This window comes from Caenorhabditis elegans, chromosome X (genome assembly GCF_000002985.6).
Source record: "Caenorhabditis elegans chromosome X".
NCBI classification, from domain to species: domain Eukaryota; kingdom Metazoa; phylum Nematoda; class Chromadorea; order Rhabditida; family Rhabditidae; genus Caenorhabditis; species Caenorhabditis elegans.
The window spans coordinates 11929516-11948676 of record NC_003284.9 but is presented as its reverse complement, the minus strand read 5'-3'; the positions used below and the strand labels follow the sequence as shown (position 1 = coordinate 11948676).

Below are 19161 nucleotides of genomic sequence, written 5' to 3'. Positions count from 1 at the left end.
ATCGAAAATGTAAAACTTAACATAGAATATTAAAAACATGAAAGAAAAAACCAACTTGTTATTTTTTCACATAACGTAATGGAATTTTAAACAATTCAAAAAAAATTTATAAACCAAAGACATTGTGAGAAAACACCTAGAATATTTAAGTTACAGATGACCATTTTCGGAAAACGGCAGATGGTGTGCAGCGTGCGCGGTTGCGTCGCGGCTCTGTGCACACTAGGAAATGAGAAACAGAGTCTTGAGGACTGTACGGGACCAGTTCAAAACACTAATCTGTCGTCAAACGTTGCGCCGTCTGTGCATTCAGTCACTGAGATGTTTGCGGACTTGGTTGTTTTCCTTCTTTTTTTGCGGTTGTAAAAAACAATGGAACCAAACAAAATGAAATGCCAGGTGTATTTGATTGGAAATCTTTAATAAATTAATACAATAATTTTATTGAACAATATATCATGTATTGTCTATTTTGTTTAGAAGTTTCAGAATGAACCCCAATGCTATAAATTATGTGTTGGGATCTTCTTAAATCTGATCTTAAAAGTTGAAATAAAATTTGTGTAACGTTATTTCATTGTCAGCGACGAACTACTGTTATTTTTCTCGTAATACCTCAATACATAATTAATCAGCAATTAGGGTCTTTTCAAGCATAATGCTATCCATTTTAGGTTTGTATAGCTTCAAGTCACATGAACTTTGGCAAAGAAGTGCACAGAAAAAAATTTTGAAGTTAAGTCGGGATACGAAGGAATCAATGCTAAGTTCGGCAGCTAGTGGAAGTCTCCTGTATGTTACAGATGTCCAGAAATTGCAAGATTGCACAAATGCTCTTGTTGATTTTAACTCCAAAACCAGGAAAATGATAGCTTATCCGTTTCAATTATTTTAGCTTATTCCCTTTTTTTCTGTGGAGGAATTTGAAAAATTTTCAATCAATTTCGGTTTTTTCAGGGTTCCTCCATGAGAATATTATTTTGATGTACATGCATACATCGATTTGTACTCCCAAATGGAAATAAATTGCTTCTCTGATCTGATTGTGAAGTCAAAATGATCAAATTTGAAGCTCCTTACAATTGGCCATCAAAGAAACATTTGCATTATTGTTAGCGATGTTGTAGAAATGTGTAAAATTCCTGAAAAGCGAGTGGAAAAAATCACTTGTAATAATTAAAAACTTCTTGCTAATCGCAATGATCCATTCGGGACGTTATCATCAGACACTTCCTAAATCAATTGGTTGTTGGATGCATATTCATCGTCGTGAAGAACAACCTTGGGGTGCGTACGTGCGCGTTGCGGTCACTACATTCTCTCTTCTCCCTCTCCTCTCTGGTCAACACAAATCGATACGAACATTGAGCGTGTACGTGAAGGGGAATTTGTCGTAAAATAGTGCGCATTGGTGCATTTGGTCGTCTCGGTGATTGCAGTCGTTGCTACTAGGGTTCGATACTACGAGACATTTTTGCATACTAGTTTTGCCATTTTTTTTCTGCAGAAATAGTTTTTGAACTTTGAGAGACACTAAAAGTTTAAAATGTAAACTTTTAAGTCATGAAGTTTTTTTCCACCGTTAGAATTCACTACTTCAAAATTATAAAAACCTTTCTTACTTTCTCTCATCTTTTTTTTCGAGAAAACTTTTCAATTATTCTGATTTTCTGAGAATTTAACATTTATTGAATGAAAGTTTTATTTAGACGTTTTGATTTAACGAAAATAATGTTTTACCATAACTTTGTCAATTTTCACCGTTTTATCGGAAAACCATATAAAGCTCAAATAGCCTCAAACACGGAATGTTTCATTATTGATTAATCATTTTTCATTTTCAGGTAAATCCAATCATCAAAAAACAAGACAAAATGAATGGAGCGTCGAGGGGCGACGTGCAGCGCCCCACTCCAGTTCAAGCTCCGGCAAAGCGACCAATTCCGCCTACAGTTTTCCGATTCGAGAAGGCATCCAAAATCGGGACTTCACTGGATACTACACCCAAAGAACTTCCCATAAGACGTCCCGTTCCACTACCAGGACCGCGTTTCGTGAAAGACGTGGTAAGATTAGTTTTTTTTTTCTCAACTTAAATCTGGCATAATAATTTGAAAAGTAATTTTAATTTTTCCTGCCAAATGAACTAAACTCGTCCCTTTCCGTCGATGAAAAAGTATCAAGAAATGTTGAAATGTTGACAAAAAGTAGGAGATGAGTTACACAGTAAAATTAAAAATACAATGAGATGTCATTTAATGGAGAAACAAATGTTGCTAAAACTCTGATGGTATTTATGAATCTTTTTTCGATGTAATCTCAAAGATAAAACTAACCCTATCTTGATTTCAGAACCCCTCACCTCCAGCTACTTCTTCGCCGAACGTTCAAACACAATGCCACCAACCTCCAGTTGTAAGATCTCAAACTCATCAAGCATCAGTTTCACAAACAACGCCTACTCAAACTACACCCTCTCAATATACTCCAGCTAGCGTTTCTACAGCTCGAGCCCCACAATTCCATAGATCGTCCCATGTTACACCTTCACAACAACAACGAATTGAACAAGCATTTGGCCCAGCTCCGGTTTCTCAATCACAACCACAGAACGGCAGTTATATCCAATATAATGAACCAAGCACATCGGTGGCATCTACGACTACCTCATTTTACAGTCCAAGTGAGTGAAGCTAAGTATATAATTTCAAAATTTTTATTTACAGACGAGTCTGAGCCCGTATTCACGCATGCAATATCTTTTAAACCCAATGAACCCGAGAATGGACAGAAAGCAAGGGAGCAACTAGAGTTGTTAGGTATGGTAAATTTTTGATATGTGTGTAAAGTCTACACTGTAAACATACTTATCTATTCAGATTCTGGAAAAATCAATGAGATTAATCAGTCAAAAGTTCCGACGACAATAGAACTGCCGCCAAACTGCAAGGTTAGGGAGTTTTACATTTGTATGTAGATCTAAAGTCAATTTAAATCTGTTTTCAGCTGTTTCAATATTCATGGGTGCTCGACGGAATACCTAGGACGCTTTTGGTTCCAATGCCAATGGATGCAACGGAAGAAGATGTGAAGGTTGATTATAAATTGTGAAAATATCTCCTACAAACATAGAGTTTCAGGCAATGCTTCCAAAAACGTTGGAAATGGATTCAAATCTTTTTAACAATGCTCGGCCCAGGGATGAACTACCAGTACTATCTTTCCGTAAGTCAGATATTTTTTTTCTTTTCACGGGATAATTTAAATTTACACCCAGAAAAATATATTCCGCAAAACTGCATCGGCAATAAAATTATTTTAAACGGTTCCAATGAATAATACCTTTTTTCAGCAAACGGAACAGTACCCAATGTAGAAATGATTGGTCCAAAAGTGCAACAACCCATGCTGGTCAATCCGAAGCAGTTCAACAGAATTATGCGAAGACGTGAGATGAGGCAACAGCTTGAAGCCAGTGGACGGCTCCCACTTGCTCGCCAGAAGTATCTCCACGAAAGTCGTCATCTTCATGCACTAAAACGCAAGAGAGGGCTTGATGGGCGTTTTGACAATACGAAAAGTAAGCAGATTTTCAAAAAATTGTATTAGTGGAAAGATGTTTTGAACTTGAATGTTTAATTGTTTTTACTTTCCAGCAGCCGAATCGTCATCAATGGTCAGCAGTACAACGTCTCCCAGAAAATTGAAACGCCGGAACCGCTTACCTGGTGAAGAAACTTCTGATTCGTCCTCAATAGTTCTCCCATCGCCAGTTGAAATTCAGTTAGTTTTTCTTATTTAAAATTGTTTCATTTTTCAATATGTGTGAATATTTCAGACCAAAGGGCGGGATAGTCAATTCATCGATGCCGTCGACGTCGACTGGATACATCAATAATGGCATGGATCATCAAACGGATTATATCGAGCATCAGCAACCCATGTCTACCTACGACCAATATCACGACCACGTCCAATATATCGCGCCGGATGGTAATGTGAATTACCACAACAATCATGACAATGGCGTCGATTTAACTGGAAGTGATGGACAAAGTTTCACGAATCTCTAATTTTATTAATAGCTTAATGTGTATTGCAACCGTTGCCAAACAAAATTCACCTCACCAAAATCATTCATGTTCCCTACGCTTTTTGCCACAGAAATGTACCTTCTCTTATTGACCGATCTTTTCTTCGGGATTATGCCCATTTCTCTTTCAATGTTTTCAAATTTTTTATCCTCATTATGCATTTTTTAAATCGTCATGTTGGGTTATGTCAGTCTTCAAACTATCCAATGAAAAGCTACACTTTTTTTAAAAGTATGACAGCAAAACTTCGTGTCATAATTGTCTCAAATATAAATCTGTATTGTTAAAAAGCTTCAAAATGTGCTACCACTCTAATATTGATTGTGTTCATGCAATTTGCAAACGAACATTCCCTTCATGCAAGTAAAAACATTTGAAAATTACAGTTTTAGTGTCAGCTAGCACTTTGCAGGAAACAAGCAAGGGCGGTGCCATGTGGATATAGGATTACGGCTTGATCTACAAAAATCTGACACCACATGTGATGGTAATCATGTAGTTGCTGTTCCCCAAATGCTGTTAATGAATTTATTTTTGAAATGAATAATTGTTCCGAAAATTTATTCACACAAATAATTTTTCCGAAACTTTTTCATTTCTAGGCTCAGAAATCATGATTCCTAGCAAATCTAAAAATAAAAAAAATCAGGTATTAGTTTTTCAATTTTGAAAATGTTGTGATATTTTGTGGTACGCATATTGAACAGGTTCCAATTCAATTCTGCATCCCCGTAAAATTTTTTTACTGCCACTTACTTGGAAAAAAGGGAAAAAAGAATACTAAATTTTCAATTCATCCAACAAAAAAAAAATAAAACTGAATCACAAACTGTAAAAATTTGCAATATCATGTTTGGCCATTCTCGTTGTGTTAGGTGTCATAGTCAGTCCACCAATGCGTTCACATTTGTCGAAATCACAAAGAACGACATCTCAATGTGAATCGTTGTTTTGAACACTTGTGATAAGTTCAATAAACATTTCAATAAGACATGAAAAAATAAACCACATATTATCAAAAAATATCAATCGCACAGGCCACGTGGCTTTTGTTTTTTATTTCTTTTTTATTTACGCTCTTCCCACAACTTTATTTTCAAAGATAATTTAAAAACTGAACTAAAGGTCAGACGTGGGAGGAGCGTAAATAAAAAAGAAATAAAAAACAAAAGCCACGTGGTCTGTGCGATTGTTATTTTTTGATAATAATATAATGTTACTTGAAAACTATTGTTCTAAAACAAATGTGTCTGATACAAAACTGCGAACATATTTTTTGCATAAATCAAACTTATTTAACGCTTTTATGACAATAAAAAATTGCATTGACTCACAAGACAACCCCCCAGTTGTCCCACTTCAATCCACTATAAAATTGTTTCTCTACAAATTTTACAAACATGTTTCAAGTTGTTGGCATTAGAATTTTGGGTAACACTGTTTTGGCACGCCCAAAAAAATGTTCAACCAGTTCCAACTGACAATTTTTCAACATAAAGTATGAATTGTTCAGAAACATAATAACGGCACATCTCACTATTTTTGAAAGCTCACAATGAGTTTGATTATGCATCTGAAAAAATTATATTTCGAGGTTTTTCACATACGCGTTCTAGAAAAACTTGTTTCACGTAATATATCAATTGTTAAAAACGTCATTAATAATCTTTTGATTTCACACATGACTCTCACAATAGGAGCAAAGTTAACACCCCTGACGTTTATTTTTGCAATTTTGGTAGATTTTCATTTGTTGACGTCGCAACTCATTAACTCCTCCTCACGTGTCTCCCCTATCAAGTATGAAAACATCAATTATATTTGTACACTTTTGCAATAAGTGTACCCTCTATGCGTCAAATCCACTAATGAATCTCAATTATCCATTTCGTAACTTAAATTTTTGTTCTTTTGAATTTTACACCTTGGATTTTTTTTAGCTAGTTTCCTTATTTTTGTTTTTTTTTCTCCCTATATTTCAATTTCTTATCCATTTTTTTTATTTTTCTGGCCAGCGTGGACCTTCCTTTTGCTGTGCCTGAATTGTTTCTCTATTTTCTCTATTTTGATTAATTCTTTACATTTTATGACTTGACGTTCAGAACCGATTTGCCCACAGTCTATTCGAAAGTAGTTTCTGCGAAACCACCGAAAGTCTGGTTTCGGAGTGGTTAAATTGCATTTCTGATTTTATGATTCGAGCTTATGTTGAGTATATAAACGTAAAATACCCCCAAACCGTTATTCCACCTTTAAGATCTCGGCTACCTCGGTTTTGCTATTCACCTTCGCAACTTCACACGTGTCTCCCATAGCAACTAAAAAAGCATTAATTAGCTTTCTATATATCTTCGCAACACATTCAGATGTATGTATGCGCTACATCGCCGTATTCTAACTTTTCCGTATGAACCACATGAACCACGTGGTTTATGAATCAAAACATGATTTTGCATCTGTGCCCATTCTCTTAGCTTATTTCCGTCCTGTTTTGTTGTTCCTTGATCTAAATGTTTCTTTTTCAGTTAATCATGGACCCTGAATTCTTAGACTCACAATCAGATGAATCATCCGACGACTCGTACGATCCCAGTTACAATCCAAAGCTAGGGAGCGGATTTTTATCTGTCACTAAAATTAGTGAGAAAATGAGAAAATCGCAATTAAAAGAGCGTCGACTCAGGAAGCAATCCAAAGTATCAAAATGTGCAAAGAAACTCAAGAGAAAGGTGCCAACCAGACAAATCGTTACAAATAAACCAGAAAATCTATATAAAGTGAGTTACCTTATTGGTTTTTATAATTTCTATAGACCACATAAGGAGAAAAAAATTTGCCATTGCTGCAAGTTTTATTCGTCACTTACTGAATTTTAGGGTATGACTATTTCGGTGTGATTTAGTAACAAAACTTCGCCATTAGTTAATTTCTTCTTCATACAATTTTGTAGTAGAGAGTGAATGAATTGCAAGATCTTTTTAGCTAGGTATATGGGATTCATTCAGGAACATCGTCAGGGTCCAAATACAAGAAGCAATGAGTTGTCAAATCAGGAAAGCCTTCCAATCGTGGGAACTTACAGCCAAAATATGAGCGAGACCACTGTGGAGCCCTTATTTCAAGCATCCAAGGATTTGCATATTGACGCTTCCGATGGTAAACTCAACTGTAAAAATATTTTTCACAAGATAGATTGTTCAGCAATGGACACAAACGAAGACATGTCTACTTTTGCCAGCGAAGAAATCAACGTAACTTTAGGATCAGATGAAGAGAAAAAACAAAATAGTACTGTAAGTGAATTTTTATTATGCTTTGGAGTTATACTTATTTGAAAAAGTAGCGAAATCATCAAAAAAAACTAAAAGTGGATATCTTTTTGGCCAGCACTGTATGTTTTTTTTTGAAATAAGAATTTTATTAAAAAGTTTTGGCACACTTGTTTTATGCTTATAGTTTGAAAGTTTCTGACGTTTTTGGTTTTCTTTCCTCTTTAACTGCATTGTCCATTTTAACAATCGTGACAAAGTTGTTGAACTAGTTATATTTATTATTTTTGAATATTTTTAGGAATATATGAATTCTGAAAATCAAACGCAAAGTTAGACATTTATTTTTTGCACAATACGCGTGTAGTCTTCTCACATAGAGCTATGAAAAAGTCATTAATTCAACTTGGATTATTAGATTAGTTTCTGCAAAATAAATTTCTATAATATGTTGCACTAACAAACTAGATAAAAATTGCGTTTTGAACGTTTGCTGCTCATAAATAGTTTAACAATCTGATCAATCTAATATTTGAATAAAAGACAATAACGGTTACAAAGAAAATCTGACATTCTTAGAAAAATAAACAAGTTATGTAATCCGAGACACGGCTTGTTATAGAGAGATTTTATAAGATCTGAAAATTAAAAACAGGTCTTATTCTGAAAAAAAAACACATTCATACTTGATAATACAATTTAACAACATTACAATCTTTAATAGGGACGGGGTGATACCGACAGTGGTACTTCAAATGCTAACATCATCGGAATCGATTTTGAGAAAGAAGGGCATCAAAATTCAAATAGTGCATCAGTAGCGAAACCTATCCGTAAGTCATGTTTTCATTTTTACAAAACAATTGCAAACTTTCAGATAAAGTTATATTCTCTCCGGCCATAATGCCACCTGAACACCCTACCAGTGTTGTAATACCGCAAAACAAGTACTACCGAATCATTCGAATCAGTTGTTGATAACGTGTCAAAATGTCAAGTTGGTCAGAGACAATTTAAGTTTTTATTCAAGATCAAGACATCAGACGCTTCACGGCCTTTCCACGTGCAAGTTGTCAAAAATACTAAAAACTCAAACGGCCATAACATTTCATCCTCGAATACACACAACATTGAAGCAACTCCGAAAATTGAATTATCATCATGCGCTCAATCAAAAATCATCAAGAGCCAATCTAGTATCTCCCAAGATGGTTTCAATTGCTCTTGCAACCCCTCAAACGCCATGCTTAACCAGTCTTGTACATCCTGCATTCAACAAGACAAAATCGCAGAAATGAGCACTCAAAAATTTCAACCAAAAAATATTGCTGGTTGTGAATTGGATATCCAACCACTTGTTTCGGCAGAAGCATCACATAGAAGCCTGTTTATTTTTGAAAACTCTACGGCTGAAGAAACTACACATAGTTTCAATGAACGTCATAATCTGCTTTGTTCGAAGGAAAGAGGCAATGAAAAAATGAATAATGATTCAAGTCTGCAAACTAGTAACATTACTCGTGGAAAAATTGAGAAGACAAGTTTCGGTACAAGTAATGGTCCTTCCACATCGGTAATCGTTCATTCATCGACTCAAAACAGTTTGACTGACTTCTCAAATCAAATTCCTATGGCTCAGCACCATGTGCTCTAAATAGAAAACAGTATTGTGACAACCGATGTACTCTGTTGACAACAGTTTATTACTTAAGGTAAGGTGAATTTCAACAAAATACAACTAAAAAAAACAACGGCTTCAAAAAATAAAATTATTACCAAAAGAGAGAGCAAAAAATTTTGCAAATTTACGATTCTGTAAGTTAAATATATTTTCCAAAGCTTCAGGAGAAAATAAACATACAATTCAATATATTTTTTGCAGCTTCTACCTGATTTGTGATCTCAATTGGTGTTGAAATCCTATGAACAGAAACAATTAGTCTGATGTCGAGAGTATCACTGGAAAAGTGGAAATAGCTGAAAGTTGCTTCCTTCATTCCAATCCTTCTATATATATTTTTCCAATCGTGGTCCTCAAATTTTATTCATGCTCTTTTTTTTTTAATTTACAATCATTTTTTGTCTCTCTCACAGAATTCGTTCAACCGCTTGTTATCAAAACTCAATTTATTGGAATATCGTGGTACCTTCTGATATTTCGTTATTTTCATTAATCAATTTTTCGCTAATCTCGGTTTGTCCAATTTTCAGATTTGAATAATATATCCAATAAATTTTTGTTGCACACGATGACATTTTAAATTATCATTGTCCCATAACAAATTCGATGATTCATACTTAGAAATCAACTTTTGAAATCACGCTCATTTCGCAAACAGTATATAAACAGATTATTTATCAGAATCTTTTATTCCTTTTTCTGCCGTTCTACAGTGGACTTGTCCCATTCCACATGGCTCTTTCTATTATTGTGCTGGTCTGCACATTTATTGTGAGTGCATTCACAAGCACGATTGCTATCCAAATGAACGGAACTGAAATGTTGAGCTTAGTGTGTGGCTCTACCACTATCTCTATCAAAGCTGCCCAGCAAGTTGTACAGTCACAGGAGTGAGTTTTTTAACGCATTTGAAAAAAATCATGTTGATATCTTTTTTGGATTTTAACAATAAATCTAATCAATTTTTTGTGAAAAAATGTCCTCATATTAACGATGAGACACACAACAAAACTGTCCACAACAAAACTGATGATTAATAAATTGTATTTGAATCTGCATTTGTCGGAATTTATTTTTTCATCAAAAAATACATACAAAGGTGATACAAAAGGCCATATAAATTATACAAAATGCCCCTGTTCCCAGTACTACATTTCATAATATATCAGGTGGCTCTTCCCGCTCATTGTCATCATCATCATGATTCAAGTGATTTGCCTCCATCAACTCGTATATGCACCTACCATCAAGCCCGAAGTGGAAAAGAAACAAAAAACTGTGAGAAAGGGCGGAAACGGTTCAGTCGAACATGCTACTTTTATCATTGGCTCTGACACATATGTTCTCTTGAAATCTCAAATTCCAGGCAATGATTCAGATGGCGATGACTCGGATAGTTCTAATATGAATTATGATGATGGGTTCATTGGAACCTCATCCATTTAAAATGTATTTTTGTGGTTGTAGTTGGATTCAAGTTGCAGAATAAAATCAAATTCAACTTGGCATTTTGAAAAACACGAAACAACATTTATTTTAAAAAAATTTCATGTTTACATTTAAAAATTTCAAATTTTCTAGTTTAACCGACAAATTCAATGTATAAGTATAAGCATTATACTATATTATACTATAGTATAAGCAATTTTTGTATTTATGCCCGCCAATCATATGTAGCAAATTTCCCAAAAGAATTTGAGAATTTATTTTTTGCAGAAATTAAAAAAGAAAATAATTGAAGAAATTGGAAGAATTTGCAAAATGGTGATTTGTCCATTATCATTTTAGAAGAAGACCAAAAATAATATTTTTTCTACAAAGTTCTAATGTTTGTATGATAGCATTGTAGGGGCTCAATACTCTAAATTTCTTAGGCAGTTTCCCATAACTTTAAATGTAATTTTTGAAAATTCGGAACATTTTTGAAGTTTTGATTGGGACATTTGGTCATGTTGGATTATCAATAAATGTATTCAGACAATATCCTCACTGACGCTACCACACCTTCAATATGACTATTCATTTTCCAAAATGTCATGTCCAAAAAATCTGCCTAATTCCTTTTAGCGGTAGTTAATTCTCTTCCCTGCGTTTGTACCTCCCTGCCAGTAATTTAAATAGGCAGGGGGTGAGTATTGATTGATTGTGAACACAGACTGTATCAAATCGCGGAGGGACATTGCCAAATCCTTTTGTCGAGTTAGTTTAACTTGACGTATTAAGAATTGGAAGATTTGGAGGAAATTTCATACGCAAGAATTTGACAAGAAATCATCAAAACTAAGTGAAGATCGAAATGGAGTTATTTCGTGCTCTTTCTTCAGTTTTTATTTTGGCAATCTAATATTGAGTCATTTGTACAATTGGCCATTGCAATTTTCAATATCAACCTTTTTCGCCAATTTGCGTGTCACATCTATTTAACACCATTCCACGTCTTCCCGCAAATGTGTTGTTGTCAATTTCCCTAGCAGTTTGAAAACTGTCATCGTAAATAAATGCAAAATGTCAAATAACCAACACAATTTGGTTTACTTCGAAATACCCTACACACTATGAACATAGAAACGGATCTTCAAAACAAATTTCCCTGTATTTCCTCTAATAGTCTTGCATGCAAAACTAATTTTTTGCTGGTCCGAAGGGGTGCAACACTAATAAAGGAAATAAGGTAACTGCAAAAATTTAGCTATGTTTTGTAGCTGGAAACATTAGTTTTATCTGGAGCAGTTGCTTTTTGCAGTTTAAGCTCATCGAATTTTCATCAGACAGACTGTTTTCAGGTGGATTGAACTTTTTGTACCTCAACTCTGATTTAGGATCAACTGCTATTCATTCATTTGCACCGGTTCATCTTTTCCTACTGGGGTTATTCAAGTATTGTCGTGAAATTAAAAAGTGTATTTCAATACACTTTTTGCCTTATTCAAGTAACTTCAAAACCATGTATACAGTTTGTGACGTAATTTCGCGACATTTCTCGACATTTCTCGACATGATGCGACAACCAGAAAGCGGACAACTGAATGAAAAATACAGAGAAAGGTGTCCCCGCAGGGTGAAAAACCACACAATTTGCCGTCGCAGGGCATTTATTCTGATAAAACCACTGTGGAAAAATGTCGAGAAATGTCGAGAAATGTCGCGAAATTACGTCACAAACTGTATTGAAATACATGTTTTTGAAGTTACTTGAATAATGCAAAAAGTGTATTGAAATACACTTTTTAATTTCACGACACTACTTGAATAACCCCATAAGTTCAGTTCAATAATATTTTCTTGGACAGTTCCACTTTTGATCTTAATATTGATTTATTAGTACTTCTTTTTCCCTATGTATGTTTCGAGAGGGACCAGCTTTCGAGAGGGACTCCTTTGGGGGCGGATAGCTCAGTCGGTAGTGGTGGCCGCTGGCAATCTGGAGGTCACGAGTTGAAGTCCGGCCTCACCCCCTAGGTTCACCCAGCCTCTATTGAGAAGTGGAGCATTCCGCGACTGGATTATCGGCCACAGTCCCCGGCTAGAACGTGGCTTAAATTATAGCCCAGTGGGATCACCACCAGGCAGTGTACCAGAATCCCAGATCCGCAGTGCATAGCACTTGAAGATCAGATCGTCCTTCAATCTTTTTTTTACCCAAAATGGCCAGTGCGTCTTAATTCTAAGTTTAAAGAAATTAAGCTTCAGCCTACGTGGAATCCACAAAACTGGTGTTGACGCTTTGGCCTGCTTCAGGAATCTTTTCCTGGCTTCTGATTTGTTTTTCGTACGAAATTTAACAAAAAAGATGTATTCTATTTACTTATGATTATGATATATGCTTTTAATTGTAAGGGTCAGTCAGTGAAACAACAGGTTAAAAAGTAGTGGATGTTTGGAGAAAAAAAAGACAAATTGATCTTCCAACTTGGCACAACTTCTTTCAAAATATTTGTATTCATTTTATGAGTATGTTTGCAGTGCAAATTTTTGAAAACCTGTGCTATTGCAAAATAAATAATTTTTGAGATTACTAGTGTCTACTTAAAAGAGCTGAAATTATGAGTAGATATCCAGAATATACATACATGTTACCAAAAGTCACAATAATTCCACCTTTTGTACATATGTTTGTAAACAATTTTTGCGAAATTAACCGGATTTTTTTCCAAATGACAAAATATGTTCTGATTGAAAAAAAAAACTAAAAAAATTGGTTGAGTTAAAAATTAACTAATAATACACAATGGGATAATCTTTCCAACTTTTTTTGCCACAACTCCATCAATTTATGTTTATTTGATTAAATAATAAATTTTAGAATATTTAAAGAGTTTAAAAAATTTTTCAATGTTCGAAAATATATACAGTGCGCACCTTACTTGTTAGTTTTAACAGAACTGGGCAGAAACCACATTCGAAAGTGGCCTCACTCGGCCGCCCCACTCCTTCTCTGCGACATGTTCTCTTAGGCGCCATGCACACTGGCTGACAGCGTAGCCCGTATAGCTCAGTGGCAGAGCGTCTGTCTCGTAAACAGAAGGTCGGCGGTTCAATCCCGCCTGGGGGCATTTCTTTTTTGGAAACTCACTTTCATGTTTTAAATTACTAATAACTAAATCAAAGTCGGTGTTAACGTTTTAAACGATGATACTTATTTGAGCAGATAATTTTAATAGTGAGAAATGTATACTTCATAAAATTCACCATTTGTGGTTTTTGCGAACAATCTCGAAATATATATTTCTCTGATTTTTTTAACTCGCAAAATCTCTGTTTTCCTTGCAATCAGAGTACTTATGACAGATTTTGTATCGTTCGGTCGGTCTCTATAATTTTTTGCACCCATACCGTACTCCTGCTGTTTGCGCTCTTGTCCATTGTCTGTGGGTCCGACGGCATCGTCTTGTGCTCTACAAGAAGTAATTTTTGTTCTTCAATGGTCGACATTTTGTTTCATAGAAATAAAATGAGAATAAGTAGATAAATTTCAGAAGTGAATGTTCTCATCAGTATCTAATTGTCAGTAGACAAAAGCAGCTAAAGTCTATTTAATTTTCTTGAAATTGGAAATATTTTAATAGCTTAGTCAAAATACTGGTGATAATGTGAATAATGTGAATAAGGAGATAAAGTAGAGAAACCAAAGCGGCTGCACGGCGTGTAAAGTTTTACATCTGGCCTAGCGAAAAGTGAAAAGTGAGAATCCTAGGCCATGGCCGCGGCAAAGTGCGCGAAATTTCAATTTATATTTTAATGTCATTGGAAATCGACGAATGAGACATTATAACAGATCAAAATTGCCAAAATATACACAAAAATTGTTTTTAAAATGAATAAATCACATTTAAAAACGATTATTTTCCTTTAAAAAAGTTCGAAATTTGATTTATTTGGCAATTATTTGGAAAATGCGTCAAAACTGGCACATTTTTGAACTTTTTTTAATAACTAGATCCACAAATGTCCTGAAACTTCACCAGTTTACTCGGTAGACTATTTCAAACAAATTATGTGAATAAAATCCATACCCACCGTCACAAGTTTACAGTTAAAATCGCCGTTCCTTAATGCAGCTTCAAATTGCTTTGTTTCGTTCGATGCGTAGCTCATAATTTTTCTATTGGAATTTAATATGATTTTAGTGTTTCTGTTATTCTTTTTCAAAAAGATAATGCATTTTTTGATTAAATTCAACGATGTTTTCCTGAATAACAGCGGAGGCGAAATGTGCTTCTGTAAATTACAGGAATAGACCTTCGGGGGTACTCAGAGTACCTCAAGAGCACCCGAGAGGATTAAATGACGAAGAAGTGTTGGTAATTTAAAAAGTGAGTATTTAAAAAAGAAATGCCCACAGGCGGGATTGAACCGCCGACCTTCTGTTTACGAGACAGACGCTCTGCCTCTGAGCTATACGGGCCCATATTAGCAGCACAGGTGATTCGCGGAATGTGTATGAGGCGTTTGAAGAGGGGAAGATGCGTGTAACGCGTGTATAGCGAACGACATTTTCGCAACTCACACATAACACACATGTTGCCCTCTTCGCACGCCTCATATACTTTTCGTACATATCAAATACACGGGAGTGTGTGACACATAAAACGCGAATCACCTGTGAAAGAACTTTTTCTATAAACATCTGTTTTAGGGAGTAATTACAAAGGGTATCAGGAGTGACAATTACAAAACTAACAGCATGTTGTAAATCATGCATACAGCACGCAGATGGTCCGGTGAGTCACTCCGTTATTTCAATAGTAACTTGTTGTCTTATTCCCTCTGTTCTTCTGGAATCAACGAATGAAACCTTCGAGTAAAACAAAATTATCTTAAAAACGGGCGCAGAAATAAATGTATTATCCTTCTAAATGTTTTCTTTCAGAACATATCCTATTTTTGCAGATAGTCCTAGATAATGAAGAGTAACACGCTCCTCGCCGATTCGGGAAATTCGAAACTCGGTTGATTGATTGCCGCCAGGGCTGGGACCGAAAAAAAAATTTTGGACCAAAAACCAAAAAACAAAAAATTGAAGTTTTTGAAAAACCAAAAAAACCAAAAAAATATAAATTTTCGAAAACCAAAAAAACCAAAAAAAAACCAAAAAAATTGATTTTTCGTCAAAATACCAAAAAAACCAAAAAACAAAAAACAAAAAAACCAAAAAATTCCCAGCCCTGATTGCCACATCTGCACTCTATTCTCAAAAATTTTCAAGTTTTCAAATGATTTCAAATTGTAAATTACTGTTCAATTTCTTTTTCATCGTGACTTGTTATAATTGAAAACTATATTTTTAAATGTTTTACAGTACTTAAAAAAACACAAAGCAGTTTGACAACAGTAATGGAGACGAATCGAGGAATAGGATCCCACGATCTACAAAGATAAATATTGAGTGCACAACTATCTGCATTCGGCCATCTGCTGAGTATATGGGTCATTCCTAGAAAGACAGGGAAGACAGGCAGTCACAATGCTGTTAGTATACGATCTCCCTTTTTTTAGCTATGCTCTCTCTCTGTTTGATAAATGATTTTGACGCATAAACCATCATAAATTTAGATTGATAAGCAAGATTTTGAAATGCTATTTTTTAATGGAAACTTTAGAAATTTCGATATGACTTTAAACAAGCAAGTAAAAAATATGTTTTAACATAACCACATGAACCTTTGGATCTCAAGTTGTAATAGTGTTTTTAAACGTCATTACTTTTTACAAAATTGTGGAATAGAATAGTGACACAGTTTCAACGCCAGAATTTTAAATAAAAACCGATCGATAAATCTGCAAATATCCTTGATGCCAGTGTCGCTGCTCTGTTGGTTATTGAACGCGCAGTCTTGTCCTCTTTCATATCGTCATCTGTTTTTTTTCCTTTTTATATTACGTATATTCTTTATTATCAGAGCTCTTAAAACACCGTTCAAAAATTAGTAGTACAAAGTCCATTGCAGCTTTAATTTAAAATTTGTCTCTATTAATATACAGTTATGTTTGGTATTTACGCGAATTTTCCGTCTTTGTTGTAAAACAGTAATCTCAAACTCAATCTACTGTGTTTCTCCTATTAGTATTGCCCCGGATGTTCTACTTTGAAGTGTTATATCTCGTTTTGTTTTAAACATATCAATAACTAACTACAAACTATGGAAAAAACCATAACAAACGTTTTGTTAGTTGGCAAGTTTATAATAGAATAAACGACCTCTGAGAGAAAAGTTGTCAAAGTTGAACAACGGAGTGCAATACTAAAAGAAGAAATACCGTGTCCGTTTGAAAGAAAGGGACCAAATGTCTCATAGAATTGCAATAATGGGTGCATTCGCAAATTTATTTCATACCAAGTACTGATAAAAAAATATAAAACACTGTTTTATTTTAATATTTAAACGGCTAAATCAACCGTATGAGAAAATTCATACAAAACCTCCACCGCTTTCTCTTCCAATATTTTTTAAAATTTTATATTAAAACTGAATTTTCAGAGCACTAATGGATTTGTTTCAAATTCAAAACCATGAGGAAAATAATGTTGATAAAATAGAAAGTAAAATGTTAGAAGATGAAACAGATCTGCTTCATGAAACGTTGTCGACAGTTTTTCCAAATGGCAAAAGCATAAAGTTTGATTCTCATAAACATCACGTACCGGTTATTCTTCTGAATATGTTGAAAGAGTAAGTCAATCGAATTGTCATGCATATTTTCTTTGATCAATTGAATTTCAGGTTATTCGAACCAGTCTTAAACCAACTCTCTATTGAACTAATCGCAGCAAATGGGAAAACCACAAACACGGATAATGTTTTAGCAGAGCTTGCAAAATTTAATGAAGCAGTTGCGTTATTTCGAAGAGATGTAAGCGTTTTTTCTGCTATAACACTGTAATATTTATAGCCTTTTATTTTAGAATCCAAAAAAACAACTATTGCTGCCAAAACACTGGGATCAGTCAACTTGTACCCAACAAGTTGCACAAAAAATTACTGAAATCGCCAAAGACCTGTCTGTTCCATATCCCAAAAAGCTCAACCAACATTATAAAGGCTTTTCCTCGGAGGTAGGTATTTGAACGCTGTCTCACAAAAATATAACTAACCATTGCAGACGTATGGTGAAACTATGCTGGAACAAATTGGTTCAATTGTTGACGAACTAAAGCTGAATTCAAGTGATGTTTTCGTTGATTTGGGAAGTGGAATTGGACAGCTCGTTTGTTTTGTTGCAGCATATTCAAAGGTTAAAAAAGCTGTGGGAATTGAACTCTCGTCAGTGCCAGCAGAATATGCAGTTTCGCAAGGAATGTACTTTAAGAAGTAAGTTTTGAGATTCGCTCACTATAAAATTATCTAGTCAAAATAAGATATCCGCTAGAACATCTCTACTCATAAAGTTTGATGCTTGATTCTGAACAATCAGATACTACAAAAGTTTGTGCTAAACGCAAGCGAATGAACCTACTTTCAAAATTATTAAATATACAAGATGATAATTAAAAAAAAAAAACCCCAGATTGTATTCACCGTACTGTTACAATTGCTGTACACATTTTTTTATCAAGTTACTATTACCGTCAACAACTAATTTTTGCTTGAACATGTTCTAAACTATTTTATTTAACTTAACTCTAAATAATTATACATCATTACTTTATTTTCAGTTTAATGACCTTCTTTGACAAGCAACATGGAGAGATAGAACTGATTCAAGGAGATTTTCTTCATCCACAGTTTCATGATCTAATTTGCAAGGAGGCGACTGTTATTTTCATAAACAACTATGCATTTGAAGATGATCTCACAAGACGAATTGTATTTGAACTTCTGCAAAACTGTGCTGATGGAACGCGTATTGTTTCAGCAAAACCACTGAGCCTGCCAAGATCAGTAGCCTCTAGACGTCATGCTATGTCGGGTGAGTTTTCTTTGTGACCGATACACTTTAAAATTATCCCATTTTGCAGATTTTGGTTCTATGTCTAATTCAAGAACCCTCCGAGCAACTGAATCAAATGTTTCCTGGACCTCCAACATAGTCGAGTTTACACTGACTACGGTAGATCATTTAAAGGTGAGAATGATCATAAAGATCTCCAAAAAAAATATTTTTTTTTTAAAATACAGTTATTCAAATCTTTCGAAATGCAAAAGGAATCGAAGAAAAGTGCCAATTCAAAAGTTAAAAAGGTTGGAAAGGATTTCACCAAGACTTCTTTGAAGAACAAAAAGGAATCCAAATAACTGTCAACAATAATATACTAGTTAATCAATTTAATCTCAGAATCGCTTGTTGAAACAAAACAGGGTGTATGCTTTTGAACGTTGCTTTAATTTTTTGTTTGAAAATGAACACTTGTACCTTTCACGTTTAATTATGTTGTGGATTCAACAGTTGTACAGTACAGACAACAGCAAAGAACAAAATAAATTAGTCACATTTTTTAATTGGCTGGCAGTGAAGTGCGCCAAAAAAACTATCATTTTCTACCTTTAATTAAAAATGAACTAAAGATACCAAAAGGTTTTCAAAGTTTTTTTTAAAATCATAATCAGTGTAACTTCAAACCACCATTTATTGAAACCATATAATTTCAAAATTCAAGATAATTTTCCATTTTCTACAT

General features: G+C 34.5%; 4 protein-coding genes and 3 non-coding genes across 7 annotated transcripts; 5 read left to right on the top strand and 2 right to left on the bottom strand.

Moving 5' to 3' along the window:
- The first annotated feature begins 1838 nt into the window (after positions 1-1838).
- On the top strand, positions 1839-4392 carry nfya-1 (Nuclear transcription factor Y subunit nfya-1). Its single transcript, NM_077598.5, has 9 exons — positions 1839-2066; positions 2353-2683; positions 2727-2819; positions 2880-2950; positions 3007-3093; positions 3141-3225; positions 3353-3580; positions 3657-3783; positions 3839-4392. The coding sequence occupies exons 1-9, from the start codon at positions 1875-1877 to the stop codon at positions 4071-4073; spliced, it is 1449 nt and encodes a 482-aa protein (NP_509999.1). The 5' UTR covers positions 1839-1874; the 3' UTR covers positions 4074-4392.
- A 2233-nt stretch (positions 4393-6625) lies between these two features.
- On the top strand, positions 6626-8341 carry F55G7.3 (BLVR domain-containing protein; the record flags this gene model as incomplete). The annotated part of the gene is made up of 5 exons (NM_077597.2): positions 6626-6871; positions 7100-7250; positions 7296-7387; positions 8088-8196; positions 8241-8341. The coding sequence occupies 5 exons, from the start codon at positions 6626-6628 to the stop codon at positions 8339-8341; spliced, it is 699 nt and encodes a 232-aa protein (NP_509998.2).
- A 1409-nt stretch (positions 8342-9750) lies between these two features.
- Positions 9751-10547, top strand: F55G7.5 (Membrane-associated protein). Its single transcript, NM_001270251.2, has 2 exons — positions 9751-9934; positions 10214-10547. Exons 1-2 carry the CDS (start codon positions 9777-9779, stop codon positions 10488-10490), a joined length of 435 nt encoding a protein of 144 aa, NP_001257180.1. The 5' UTR covers positions 9751-9776; the 3' UTR covers positions 10491-10547.
- A 2974-nt stretch (positions 10548-13521) lies between these two features.
- On the bottom strand, positions 13522-13608 carry F55G7.6. The gene has a single exon (NR_072197.1). It is a non-coding gene; the product is annotated as an Unclassified non-coding RNA F55G7.6 (non-coding RNA).
- F55G7.t2 lies at positions 13526-13597 on the top strand. Its single transcript has one exon. It is a non-coding gene; the product is annotated as a tRNA-Thr (tRNA).
- Positions 13609-14877: 1269 nt separating the features above from the next.
- F55G7.t1 lies at positions 14878-14949 on the bottom strand. The gene has a single exon. It is a non-coding gene; the product is annotated as a tRNA-Thr (tRNA).
- Positions 14950-17017: 2068 nt separating this feature from the next.
- dot-1.4 (Histone-lysine N-methyltransferase, H3 lysine-79 specific) lies at positions 17018-18910 on the top strand. The gene is made up of 7 exons (NM_077596.3): positions 17018-17215; positions 17267-17396; positions 17449-17598; positions 17646-17854; positions 18199-18452; positions 18502-18608; positions 18662-18910. The coding sequence occupies exons 1-7, from the start codon at positions 17031-17033 to the stop codon at positions 18776-18778; spliced, it is 1152 nt and encodes a 383-aa protein (NP_509997.1). The 5' UTR covers positions 17018-17030; the 3' UTR covers positions 18779-18910.
- Positions 18911-19161: the final 251 nt, after the last annotated feature.

What these genes read in the sequence shown, in the direction of transcription:
- nfya-1 (NM_077598.5), top strand. Translation starts at nt 1,875, where the DNA reads ATGAATGGAGCGTCGAGGGGCGACGTGCAGCGCCCCACTCCAGTTCAA. An exon ending in AACTGCCGCCAAACTGCAAG is followed by an intron (nt 2,951 to 3,006) that starts GTTAGGGAGTTT and finishes ATCTGTTTTCAG; the next exon opens with CTGTTTCAATATTCATGGGT. An exon ending in ACTACCAGTACTATCTTTCC is followed by an intron (nt 3,226 to 3,352) that starts GTAAGTCAGATA and finishes ACCTTTTTTCAG; the next exon opens with CAAACGGAACAGTACCCAAT.
- F55G7.5 (NM_001270251.2), top strand. Translation starts at nt 9,777, where the DNA reads ATGGCTCTTTCTATTATTGTGCTGGTCTGCACATTTATTGTGAGTGCA. An exon ending in CAAGTTGTACAGTCACAGGA is followed by an intron (nt 9,935 to 10,213) that starts GTGAGTTTTTTA and finishes ATAATATATCAG; the next exon opens with GTGGCTCTTCCCGCTCATTG.
- dot-1.4 (NM_077596.3), top strand. Translation starts at nt 17,031, where the DNA reads ATGGATTTGTTTCAAATTCAAAACCATGAGGAAAATAATGTTGATAAA. An exon ending in CTTCTGAATATGTTGAAAGA is followed by an intron (nt 17,216 to 17,266) that starts GTAAGTCAATCG and finishes ATTGAATTTCAG; the next exon opens with GTTATTCGAACCAGTCTTAA. An exon ending in ATAAAGGCTTTTCCTCGGAG is followed by an intron (nt 17,599 to 17,645) that starts GTAGGTATTTGA and finishes TAACCATTGCAG; the next exon opens with ACGTATGGTGAAACTATGCT.